The sequence below is a fragment of the Ictalurus punctatus genome, chromosome 29 (assembly GCF_001660625.3).
Source record: "Ictalurus punctatus breed USDA103 chromosome 29, Coco_2.0, whole genome shotgun sequence".
NCBI classification, from domain to species: Eukaryota; Metazoa; Chordata; class Actinopteri; order Siluriformes; family Ictaluridae; genus Ictalurus; species Ictalurus punctatus.
The window spans coordinates 8,345,008-8,357,810 of record NC_030444.2 but is presented as its reverse complement, the minus strand read 5'-3'; the positions used below and the strand labels follow the sequence as shown (position 1 = coordinate 8,357,810).

Below are 12,803 nucleotides of genomic sequence, written 5' to 3'. Positions count from 1 at the left end.
TGTGCAAATGAGTCCAGCATTTTCAGTATGCTGTTACTCTGACTTGCTGTTTCAAGAATTGAAAAAAACATCGGTGTGTATCAACTGAGACATGCATCTGAATTACTTAAACGCCACCTCATGTGCATAACTCTCAGACAACTTGTGAATAGCACATAAGTCTTTAGTTGTGTCTAAGGTCTGTATACCAGTGTGCGCTTGGATGCTTATGAATCAGAACTTTAAATTTTTGATCAGCAGTTTGCAGGTTAATATCAGTAAAACAACGTACATATTTTATCATTGCTGTTAGCATTGAGCCGTTCCGTCCACTGACACACACTATGGGTTTTTGTGGTAAAGTTCTGTTGTTTTTTTTTCCCCTTCTCCCTGCTAGGATTTTAACACCTCTGCTAATATTGGGGTGTGATGACATTTTACTCATTTACTGAGCTGGCGTATGATGTAGGCATATGAGTTTCCTGCAAATTTCACCTCAACCCCATTGACACAGTGATGACTGTAAATCACCATTACAGGATTTACAGGGCAAGTCACAGCACTCATGTACATCATATTATAGAGTATTTATTGTCCCCTGACTCAATAATCATGTTTTTGTTTTGTTTTGTTTTGTTTTGTTTAACCAAAAGCACTATACTCTGTAACTTTAAATAAATCTATTTGTCAACATTCAAGGTCATGTGTAAATGAAATGCCAGTTATGGTGTACAAAATCATAAATGCAAATGTCATTATTGAGTTGAAAGTTTATTGTGAGCCTCATACATTGCATTTATTCATTGGAAATGTAATTTCAAATCTAGAAATATTATATTTTCATTTGAATTTTGAATGCAATATGTTGACTAACAGAAGTATGTTCTAACAGAAGTTCCCCATACACTTTGCACTTCGCAAGTACCTGTGTTTAATTCTGATCAAACTGAAGATGGAAGATGGACAGTTCACTGATGAAAACATTTATTTATATTTGAGCAGATACATACAAATGGAACAAAAATACGTAGCTTAACTGTGAATGAACAAATGCATGAATTTCAAGTATTTCTCAGCAGGTTTGTTTTAACTAGTCTGAAGTTCATTAGACAACATAGACATTGGCTGTGTGTTATCAGTAGCATGTTGAACAATTTCTTTTACCACTTCAATCTTCGTGTAAAGCAACCTGCAAAAAAGACCTGTAAATGTTACTGACTTTTTTTTTCCAATTCCACTGGATACACAGAAATGAGTGACTGTCTTTGTCTCTGTGTGTAAGTGTGTGTAGGTAATACCTCTGGTGTTTGGTGTCCTGCTGCGGTGACGTGGGAGACTAAGGTCAAAACACGAGGGTGATGTGGGTGTGTTCAGCACCTCCTCTAGCATTGACTGCTCCATGCAATTCTAAAAAGAGAGAGAGTTATTTGTTGCCTATAAGAAAGACTTCAGTTTCAAGTTTCCATCAATAGTTTAGTTTTAAATACTATAAATGCCTAACAGTTTGAAAGTAGACCAGTAATTTTGAATGTTTGAAATTAAATCAAATTAGGAACTTAAATTCCACTTGTTACCACAAGAGACAGTGAGAATAGACAGGACACCCTGCTGAAAAACAAAAACAAAAGAAACCATCACAGAAATTCTAATGCTTTCCACTACAAAAACTATTATAAACCATCAGCTAATCATTAAAACCATTACCATTATTACCTTAATGTTATCCACTAGACATAACATCTCACCAATAGAAAGCAACAAATTACTAGTAGAGACCCACAGGGACCATTACAGGTTCCATTACAACCAATTCAATTCCCATTATAACCATTAAAATCATTACAAATTCTATAAGAGTTTCTTTTCTTTTTTTTTTTTTCATCAGGGTACCTTCTTGTGCATGTTGACATGCATGCTCTGGCCATCCAGTAAAGTCACGTAGTAACGCATTGTTTCCAATAATACCGCTGTTATACAAGCCGTTTTCCCTGAAACATTCTTGCCAGGTCAGTGCCGGTTCTAAATGACAAGAAACCCTGGTGGTTATCTGTGGTTCATACAGCCATAACTAGAGTTCGAGCATTTAACCCTTCCTAGTCACCTTTGACACAGAACTGGGTTGGGTTGAGCTGCATAGTGAGCCACTTGGCCGTGCTGGTTTATCAGCAAGCAAGTGGCATAGATCAACCTGCTCATGATCCATCATGTTAACTAGAACACAAACCATGAAGTTCAGGGGCAGGTAAGCTGTCTGTCCAAATTCACCTTTAAAGTTCTCAATAAAATACTTAATTTACAACCTATTAGTGGCACCGGTGGGCTAGCAGGGACTGTCCCAGACCAAATTTCAGAATTGAGCACTACTGCTAGATCAGTATCAGCTTGGAAGTATCTTCTGGACCCATCAGTAGTCATAGCATGCTTGGACATATGCAATAATGAGCGAGGAGGATGATTGAATTCATGGTGCCTTGCAAATTTTAACTATAACATCATTTTCTACCTCAGCACATTCAACATGCAAAGTGGAAGTGGAACTTCGATTCCTCCCCGAAAGCATGTCTTTTGTTTGGCCTGTAAGAGCACATAAAGCTCATAGTAAGCTTCTTTAACTGCACTCTTACACATACAGACCTGAGTTCATGCAACATTTTGGACTGAAACTGCAGCACAGCAACAACAGCATACAATAGCAAGTAGCTTAGCAACAAGCTTGTAGCTTTTCAAAACATCTATTAATATGGTTAGTGTTATAGATTTAACCAAGTACTCCATCTGTATATGAACTGACATAAAGCCAATGCTGCTATGAACTAATTTAAAAGTAGAGCAGGGGAGCTTTTCACAGTTCACAGTGTGCAAAGCCATGTTGATTTGAAGTCACTCCATAAACAGGGAAGGAGAAGACTATGTACGTGGTTGTTGAGAAGACACTATGGCAAGCTGATGAGTTGAAACTGTAAGTCGAGGCAGTGTTTTCGGTGACGTTTGCCATTTGTTTACAAGATGTAACTTCGCTTCGAACACAGAATTCATGACGTAAAAAGTACACAAATATTACAAAACTTGTATGAGCGCAGTGTTGCTACTGCATCATATGTCACTATGTGACTTTGCTGAAAGGGTGCTGGCACACAAGGACAAGAAGGTATTCTCATTGCCTCTAGTTGTAAGGAGGGATAAAACAGAACTCCTTCTCACTGGAGCTGGGCTTTCAATAGCCTTAGTTTTGGCTGTGGAAGCGGATGTTTTTCGTATTTTTTCTTCTTTCTCTCTTTCCTCCCGTTCTCGATCCCTCTCTCTCTGCTGTAGAATGGCATGATGAGCAGTTCTATACTCCAGAGCAAAGTCACTGACGGTTTTGCAGAACGCATCTGCATTTGTCTCCCTCACCATGGAGCGTGAGTAGCCCAGGTACAAGAGGAATGAGTGAAATCTGACAGGGAGAGAGAGAATGATTTTAGCAATAGACCCAGGCAGGTTTATTTTGATCTTATCCATTAGAGTTGTACAACTGATTTATTTCAAAATACCCAATGTATCTTCATCTTAATGAGAAATCAAATTTCCTTAATCTTTTGACATATAACAGGTACCATTAAAACGTCCTGCAAGTTTCATAGCTAATAAATATAAAGCTAATAAATGATAATAAATTCATAGACAAATATGTTAGCCAATCATAGCAGTGGGTGGTTACATACATTGTATGTTTTTTGTGCAAAAAACTTTACTAATATAATTACACCTCAGGGAAGATAATTAAAAAAACATGTCATGACTCCTTTAAATATAAGATTATGAAAACCCACACAATGTGTAGATGAGGACATCTTCATAGCAGATGGGATGACATATTTTTAATAAATATGATTTAAAAAAAAAACAAAACATTCCTTAAATTATCTAGAGAAATTGAGCCATTTTTTTTTTTTAATCATGTGTCAAAAATATTTTTTGTATCTTTAGGACTACCTGTTGATGACTCGACGATGGACAGCTCTAAGCACTTTCAGCCTTTCATTGCACTCCTTCAGGAATTGTGGCAGTCTCTGGTAGAGGCATGCCTCGCTAATGCCTCTCTGCTCATCCCCTTCTCCTCGTCCTGCTCCCTTCTTCATGCCTTCTTTATTCAGCATATGCAGCTGCTCCCATGATGCTTTGCAAAGGGACTCCAGTGCAGAGAGACTGGACTGAACTTGCAAGTAATCACACTAACAGACCAAAGTATGCTAATTATTTAATAGTAATGATGGTAAATAGGTATAATAGTCATTAGGTGCTTACTGTAGGTATAACATGCATAAAGTGTCCTCTATTTCTGTTATATCTATTATGTATATTTATTCAATTTGTGTCTTAATGCTTCCTGTATATACATAATACAAAAAAGGAAAGTGAAAAAGCTGAAGGACTTCTATCCAAAGCATCTAATTTCTTAAAAAAAGACACATATTATTATAGACTTTTTCCAATCTCAGAGTGGATAATTATACATAGATACAGATATATGCATATAAATGTGCATAGCATAGAATAATTTGAAAAAATTATGAACACATTTGCCAGTTTTCTATTTCTGTACAGTATAAAGTTGTGTGACATGGAATCGAAACGCACACACTTATTCTCTATGCACACACATCTACCTTACTGGCCCGGGTGACAGCAGTGATGTTAGAGTACAAGTCCGAGGATTGTGGGTAAAGTTGGAGGAGTAGCACGCACACATGATGTAGCAGGGGCTGCCGGCTATGTGTGTCCCTTACTTGTGAGAGCTTCCCCAGGTAGCTCAATTCAAACCCTCGAGCCTGAAAAAGCAGAATATGCAAATGACACAAGCGCATAGTATAATCCCATAGTGTATCCTGAAAATGTGTGTTTGTGTGTGTGTGTGTGTGTGTAATTTAACATACACTTCAATAGTTTTGGAACACCTTACATTTGAACATTTTGCTTAAATTATATACTTTTAAATAATTAATGTAAATGTAAAAATGGATCAATAAATGTTTAGTGAACTGAGTAATGTTTGAAATGACTATTTTATTGGGGAAAAATGTAAAGCTAATCTATTTGGAAAAAGTTTAACCCCCTAAAGTACGCACAATTACGCAAACCACATATTTATATTTTACTGTACACTTAACACTAGCAGTCTTTTATCTATAGGCTTAACAGGTTTACCCTCCAAGTGCACCCGCCTTTAATAAAGCACTAATTATGAGTCTCATTAGGATCTAAGAGCGAGCACTGTGTCATGTGCTGCATCTCAATTCGCCTACTATCCATCCTAAACAGTATCTGAGACTAGAATTAGTCTGTCACAAATCGTAATATATTGAAATGAGTATTCCAAAGGTACCCACATGATCTACTACTTCTGGTAGATTTTTAAAGTGTGGATCCATGGACACTTTTTCAGCTAATATTGCCCACAACTCTTTACACAAGGGAGGAGGAGTTTTGTGGTGGTTTGCTTGCTGAATTCTAGAGCGCATTTAGAGAGTAATCTGGAAAAATATATCGGTAGAATTGTACATTAAATTATATAAGGAATAATAAATGAAGAAATGCTGAAACACAACAAGAAGTTTGTTTATGGTGACAGTGTGTGTAACTAGGCAACAAAGTTCTCTTCTGTTGTATTATGTTCCAGTACTTGCATTCTCTTTTGCAACATACTGAAAAGTATATAATTTCTGTTCACAAAAAGACTACATACTTTTAGTGCACAATATAAGTAGGCAAATTGAGATGCAGCAATGGATTCTCCCTTCACAAGGCAGTACCCATTTTGTTTTGATTTATTTTATGGTCTTGGCCCTGCCCCTGACTGGTCTGTTACTCATTGTGTTGACCTGTTTTAGGTTAGCCCCTGATTAGTTTGTACCCTGCTGTTTCTTTGTTTTGTTGCAGTCATATTTTGCTTTTTGTATTGGTCATGATGCGAGTCCATGGAGGTAGATGCAACTGCAGAACTTCTTGACTTATTAACAGACACTGGGAATGGACTCAATGAAACAGGCTCAAGATAGCAAACATGAGGGAAGACACACTAGGAACCAGCATTATTGGAAAACTACGAAAAATAAACTCTAAGAAAAAGTGATAAATAATCAAAATATAGTGCATAAAAACACACTAAACCATGAGCAGCCCAACATAAACATGACCTGACTTGAATCAATCATGACCTGAATCAATGCTCTAGCAACTGACGAGGAAAAGCGGGCAACTTAAATAGAGCACCAATCAATCATGAAAATGAAAACATGAGATTGGTTAAGACAAGAAATGGAACGAGAGAACAGATAAGTTCTGCAAAGGCAATCAGGGTGCCCTCTAGTGGCCAAAGTTGGAATTGTCCCTGTGGGCCCATGACAGAATAATTCGGTCCAAGCCTTTTCTGGTTTTCCATGGTTACCTTTCCTGAGTTACTGTTTATGATTATAGATTTTGACCCTGTCTGCCTGTGGTTTGAACTCAGCAATGGAATTTGATCATGTTTCTTGGTTTGCCCTTAATAAAACACACATGGGACACCCAGACTGCTTCCTGCCTCATCTAACCAAATGTTCCACAGTTAATGATACAGTTCCAAACACTTCCAAAAGTGTACTAGTATGAGGATATGTTTTTGATGGACACTACACAGGACTAGACAAGCACATCTGCCAAATGCTGAAAATGTAAATGTATGATTTAGGTTTCCATATTTAATTGCTATTCTGCATCACTTCAATTGTCTGTGGCAATAATATAGATTAAACTGTATTAAGAAACCTTTGACTGGCAATATAAAAATGTAATATATAATAATATCTCACCTTGCAGCCATTCAGACAGTTACCAATGGCGAGTACAGTTGCAAGTATATAGTGGAATGTCTGATTGGTTGCCAGCTGCTCCATTGCAAGCTTGAGATGAAAGAGAGGCTCTGCAATTTCCTGTTTACAAGAACATTCAAGTAAAGCATGAAACAATTTGGCATAAAAACAAACCCTGATAGCAGCCACACTTAATAAACAAGAAAAGCAAGTAGGAAAACCATTAAAAAAAACTTTTTTATTTTGGACATGTAAGCTTTAAACTGAGCGCTGTAGAAGCTGTAATTAGAGACCCTATTTTGTACAAATGTAAAAAAAAAATTTTTTTACACAGCATACAACACCAGAGCGCACACATACTAGTTAATAATACATATTAATTAAGACATTCATAAATAAACCAGCATTGGGTTATGAAATTTGTATACAATGTCTTTATAGAATGTTTCACAAAGGGCCAATTCAATTAAACATTCAAATAAAGTGTTAAAACTCGATAGCAAATTACATCTTCAGTATGGATATGTTCAGACGTGGCAAGATATATCTTCAGACATGGATATGTTTTATGATGCAGGGTAACCCTAAATTTTAAATTGTTCCTCCAAGCCTGAACAATATAATTGCAATCAAATTAATTCCATTATAACAAAATGGAAAAAATATGGCACCACTACACACCTGACAAGAAAAGGCCGAACACCAAGACTCACAGACCGGGCAAGGAGGGCATTAATCAGAGATTTAACAAAGACACCAAAGATAGCACTAAATGAGCTGCAGAGATCCACAGCAGAGATGGAAGTGTCTGTCCATAGCACCACTTTAAACCACTCCACAGAGCAGGGCTTTATGGAAGAGTGAAAAAGGCATTGTTAAAAAAAAAAAAGAAAACACATTTGGAGTTCGCCAAACAGCATGTGGCAAACTTCCCAAGAACGTAGAAGAAGGTTCTCTGGTCAGATGAGAACTTTTTGGCCATTTTGGGGAATGCTATGTGGCACAAACCCAACACTTCCCATCATCCCATCATTAGGTGAATACTTATGCACACTCAAGATTTCTGGCTTTTTGTTGTCTTAATTATTATTAAAACGTGTTTTTGTGTTGCTGTGATAGCTGCCAAATAAACCTTCAGGGTAGATGGAAATTTGCTGTTGTTCAGCGATCCCTGAAGAAAGGTCAATATAATAGAAGATGGACAATGCAAAGGGTCTAGCGAATAAGATGAATACATTTTTTAGAATAATTTCCTCTCAAAGGCATACATGGCCTGTGTACTATGGCCTCTTGTATTCAGAGGTGTTTGCTAGATCACAGTCTTCAGTTGACGATTCAGTCTGAGTGACAAATCTAGCAGTCATGAGCGACATTGGTGGGGATACCGAATATCGTCATCAGCTAATCCGCTACCATTTAGTAAGATGTGCGATAAAGAGTGCATTCAGAGTTGAGTTAAGCACGCATACTTGGAGATTTAATACCAAAATACATACACTATTCAGATGGTTATGAGAAAATTACAACAACAACAAAAAATCTTCTGATTTAAGGCAAGTGCTTGTGTTTAAGGCAGTGGTTCCTAACTAGAACTAGAAGATACGACCATATCACACCGATATTATCAATACTGCATTGGCTCCCAGTAAAATCTCGCATTAATTATAAAATACTCTTATTAACCTATAAAGCACTAAATGGTCTCGCGCCACAATATCTAAGCGACCTTTTGGTTTTATATGATCCGCCACGCCTACTTAGATCAAAAGATGCAGGCTATCTGACGGTACCTCGAATAGTGAAGGCTACAGCAGGGGGAAGAGCTTTCTCTTATAGGGCCCCACAGTTATGGAACAGTCTTCCTATTAGTGTTCGGGACTCAGACACAGTCTCAGTGTTTAAGTCTAAGCTTAAAACGTATTTGTTTACTCAAGCCTACCCTGACTAGATTCTGTTCTACTTTCTCCCTCTCTCCTTTCGCCGAGCCCCACACGAATTTATGGAGATACTAGAGATCCAGATCCTTTCTGCCTCTGGATGGAGCTCAAATCTTCTTTAATTCCAGACTGCTGGGACTATGGCTGCTCTTAACGCCATACAGACTTCATATAAATCCATAATGAACTTTTTCACAATATCTGTTGTTACCCAGATGAGGATGGGTTCCCTTCTGAGTCGGGTTCCTCTCAAGGTTTCTTCCTCTTAAAACATCTTAGGGAGTTTTTCCTTGCCACCGTCGCCACTCAGTGGCTTGCTCAGTTGGGATAAATTCACACCTTTAATATCTGTATACCGTGTTGATATTTCTGTAAAGCTGCTTTGAGACAATGTCTATTGTAAAAAGCGCTATACAAATAAAATTGAATTGAATTGAATTGAATTGGTCTAGGTATGACTGAAACATCAAAAACCCCAAATTGGATACCTCTACCTCTTATGATAAAAAAACAATTAAATGCTAGTGGTTGCTATGGTATCCAATAGCATTTTAAAATAATGCTCACAAAATCATGTAGAATAAAAATAATGAATACTGCATAATGTGCCATAACACATATCTCAATATGTTATGCAATAGAGGAGAAAGAGAACTCGTAGATTGCATCATAAATCTTCCATTCTGTGACTGAATTACTAATATTTGATAGCGATATCAAATGTTAAATAACACAGTTTTGCCCAGTCTTTTTTGTAATTGATAGCAGTTAAGAATTTGTTAAAATCAAAAGATGGTTTTAATTGAGATATGAGAATAGGGACTTATAAGGGTACCTACTTTTCAGTCCACAACACTCAACTACACAACCATATACTTGGACTGTGTTCTTGCTTACTATAAAGTGCTTTGGATAAAAGTATCTACTAAAAGAATAAACATAAATTGAAATCTTACCTCCTCTAGTATATCGTAGTCTAGTGCAAAAGCCCAGAGTTGAAGCCTGGAGCTCAGGTGTGTGATGCTGCCCAGGGTGAGGAGACATTGCTCAGCAAGGGCTAGAGGACAACGCGGTGCCTGGGCTTTTGCCTCCTTAATCAATTTCAACTCTTCCTCAGATGGGACCAGAGACTGAAGCCTCTGCATAAAAAATGATTAATGTCTACATGAAATTGTCAATAATTGGGATACAGAGAAAATGTCACTATCTTTGTGCTTTAAAACATCATTACTATCATTACTATTTAAGCTTTCTTCGTATAATAATAAAAGTTAAAGTAAAGTGTGCATCTACTGAAAGATTTAAGGTAGAATTTGTGTAAAGGGCATAGTTTCTTCATTGAGATATACAGAAAATGTCAATATCTTTCATTATGTGCTTTAAACACATTATCATTGTACAATACAGAAGCCTGGTTTAGCTTAATACAACTGAAAAATGTCGGTCTATTAATTAGCCAATAGTTTTTTGTCTTTCCTATGAGTTATTCTACATTGAAATACCATGAAAGGTCACTAAAATCAGCAATGTATTTCAGATAATTCAGATGATCACAAAAACCCCTTCCCCCTCTTTGGATTAAAAATGTGTATCTCTGAAAACCTTATTTGCAGATATGCAGATATGGATTAGATATGGAATTTGGATAGAAGTATAGGATTCAATGTTGAGGTACAAGGAAAATGACACCTTCCGTCATCATTCATAATGTTATTACAAGGCATCACCATGGAATTTAGGTACCAATTAGTGAAGAATTTTCAAATATCTCTGTGTGAAGAAGTGTGATGCTGGTGGTCAAAGAACCATTTCTTTCCCTTGGTGAAATGGTGGAGCTGTAATTTGGGTATAGCTTATGGATATTTTGGGTCTTGTGTATGATTGCAGATAGTGAAGCATTGGGGGTCCTACCTGTACGTCCTCCCTGTCCAGAACACTGGAGTCCATGCTGTAGATAGCTGGAGGGAGCAAGTGGGGAGGAGGCAGGCCGCTCAGGGCTATATTAATGATGTTACTCCGCTTCACACCCAATACAGACACACATTGCGGATTCTGCTAGACATACGGAATGGAACACATAGATAGAGAGATTTATTCAGTTGTAATTTAGTAGACAATAGTGTATTTAATCCTAATGTGCTGCTCACTACTTAGCAATGCATGATCAAAAGCCCATCTTCTTGTTTGTATAAAATGTAATTGTAATATGCATGTACAATTTTTCTTATTTTCATATTCTTTAACTAGAATTGCTCACCTGTGTTCCACCCTTCAGAGCAGAAAGAGCCTTATTACTGCTACTCTTGCTTTCAAACAGATATTCTAGTCTGTTGGTGTCCAGATGGACCGGTTCCAAAGCAGCCCAAATGCACTGCGACCCAAAACGGCTGACTCTCGGCAGGGGCTGCAAATTCAACAATTCCTTCCAGTGGAGCTTCAATGTTCGACGGCCTGATCCCAAAGCCACAGGATTAACCTGAGGAGAAGGTGGAGGAGGGGGAGCCAGTGGTGGAGCTGGTGGAGGTGCTGGAGGATTCAAACCGTGTCCTGGATTTAGCCTGGGCAGTACATTACTTTGGAAAGGGTCATCATCAGCAATGCCCAAGTCCAGATCTTCTTCATCCCACAAGTCAGAAAAATCTAAAGTGTTGAGCTGTAGTCGAGGGGTTCGATTAACAAAAGAAGGCCAGGATTGCTCAGAATTGGAGTATTCGAACTGTTTCATTGGTATGTTTTGGCAAGGTTTAAATCATCTAGATTCAATAGAAGCCAGAGTTGGTTTCAGGCTTATGTTTAAATTAATTCAGATTCCAGAGGTGTAAACATTTATTTTCTCAAATTCCATTGATGAAGTTTTCAAAAGCTACTTTGAACAATGCTGTAATTATGCCTTCAATTTGTGACTCTTGATCTTGAGACATCTTCAAACTGAGTTTCACACATTAGCTTAATTTTTCTAGACAAAATCCAAAAATCACTTTAAAGTGTCCATCCAAACCTTCAACCCTAACCAGCGTCTGGACGTTTTTGGAGAAATCTTGATCCAAACACAATGTTCTGTAAATCAGATCTGCTTAATCAGATATCCAGTCCAGGCTGTTTATAGTAGCAAGGATGATCTTCTTGTTTTAAGTCCTTTCTTAAATGTTCTCCAGACTGTTGCATAGCTTTGAACCTCTTAGCTAACCCTAGTCACCAGCATGTGCGTCCTCCACTCTTCAGTAGCTGTGTTTGAGTAGCTTTCTAAACCAACAGTCTATGTGGGCATCAGTCTGTGTTTATTTGAGTTGCGCCCTTTTCCTTAATTTCCTTATCACACCAGCATCTCCTGTTTATATTGCTCCGTGAGTATACACAACTGTGCTATCGTTTTCTGTACATCTCCACCCTCTTTCTCACCCTAACCAAGATCCTCTCTGTCCAGCCTCTGAGCTGGTACAGTACAAGCCTTCTCTTTTGGAGTGAGAGCAAAATTTGGAAGTTTAATCATAAATCAGGTTATTTTTTCATCAGACTACACTGGCCTAAACTAAAAACCAAATCAAACTGTCATGATTTAATTACACTCAAATATTGGCAATACATTAAATAAGGAATAAAACACTGCTGTTGTAGGAAAATATTCCATGATGGGGTGGTATGATGTGGCCCGACACATGTAGAATGGAGGTACTGTTAACACCCTGAATTTGGTGGTAAGACTGTTTTCCTATAATGGAAAATAATCTGACCACTAAATAATAATATTCCTATTCCTTCATGTTCTGCAAACCTGTAGTGTTCCATTCTTCTTATACCACAGTCATTTTCCAATGATTGCAAGTTTAATTGATCAATGAATGACACCTTGTTACATTGCTAGTTCCTGTTATCACTTACTGTACATTATAGCAGCTATAATCAATCAGTCCCTCACCAGCCTCTCGAATTAACGTCACTTGAATTTAATAAGAAAAAAAGTTAATGAGCTGTTACTATAGAAACGATAATGTTTAAGAATGAGTGCATTAATATAAGCCCACCCAGGCACTACTTAATCAACACCTTCTGACTGGAA

At 37.5% G+C, this 12,803-nt stretch overlaps 1 protein-coding gene across 3 annotated transcripts; it reads right to left on the bottom strand.

The window, feature by feature from the left end:
- Nucleotides 1–946: 946 nt before the first annotated feature.
- Nucleotides 947–12,176, bottom strand: si:ch211-63p21.2 (FH1/FH2 domain-containing protein 1). Of its 3 annotated transcripts, none has more exons than XM_017461788.3 (9): nucleotides 11,004–12,176; nucleotides 10,658–10,801; nucleotides 9,703–9,885; nucleotides 6,810–6,929; nucleotides 4,629–4,790; nucleotides 3,955–4,193; nucleotides 3,181–3,415; nucleotides 1,278–1,386; nucleotides 947–1,181 (listed from the first exon to the last, which is right to left on the bottom strand). In XM_017461788.3, the coding sequence occupies exons 1-9, from the start codon at nucleotides 11,469–11,471 to the stop codon at nucleotides 1,066–1,068; spliced, it is 1,776 nt and encodes a 591-aa protein (XP_017317277.1). In that variant the 5' UTR covers nucleotides 11,472–12,176; the 3' UTR covers nucleotides 947–1,065. The 3 variants fall into 3 exon arrangements, with proteins under 3 accessions (XP_017317277.1, XP_017317279.1, XP_017317280.1); XM_017461790.3 differs by having other exon boundaries at nucleotides 10,658–10,798; nucleotides 11,004–12,170; XM_017461791.3 differs by having other exon boundaries at nucleotides 947–1,168; nucleotides 11,004–12,168.
- Nucleotides 12,177–12,803: the final 627 nt, after the last annotated feature.

Bases quoted from the DNA above. Each gene is read 5' to 3' on its own strand.
- si:ch211-63p21.2 (XM_017461788.3), bottom strand. From the start codon at position 11,471: ATGAAACAGTTCGAATACTCCAATTCTGAGCAATCCTGGCCTTCTTTT. The intron at 9,886-10,657 runs GTAGGACCCCCA...TTTTTTATGCAG, and splicing joins TGGACAGGGAGGACGTACAG to AGGCTTCAGTCTCTGGTCCC. The intron at 3,416-3,954 runs GTAGTCCTAAAG...TCTCCCTGTCAG, and splicing joins CATCGTCGAGTCATCAACAG to ATTTCACTCATTCCTCTTGT.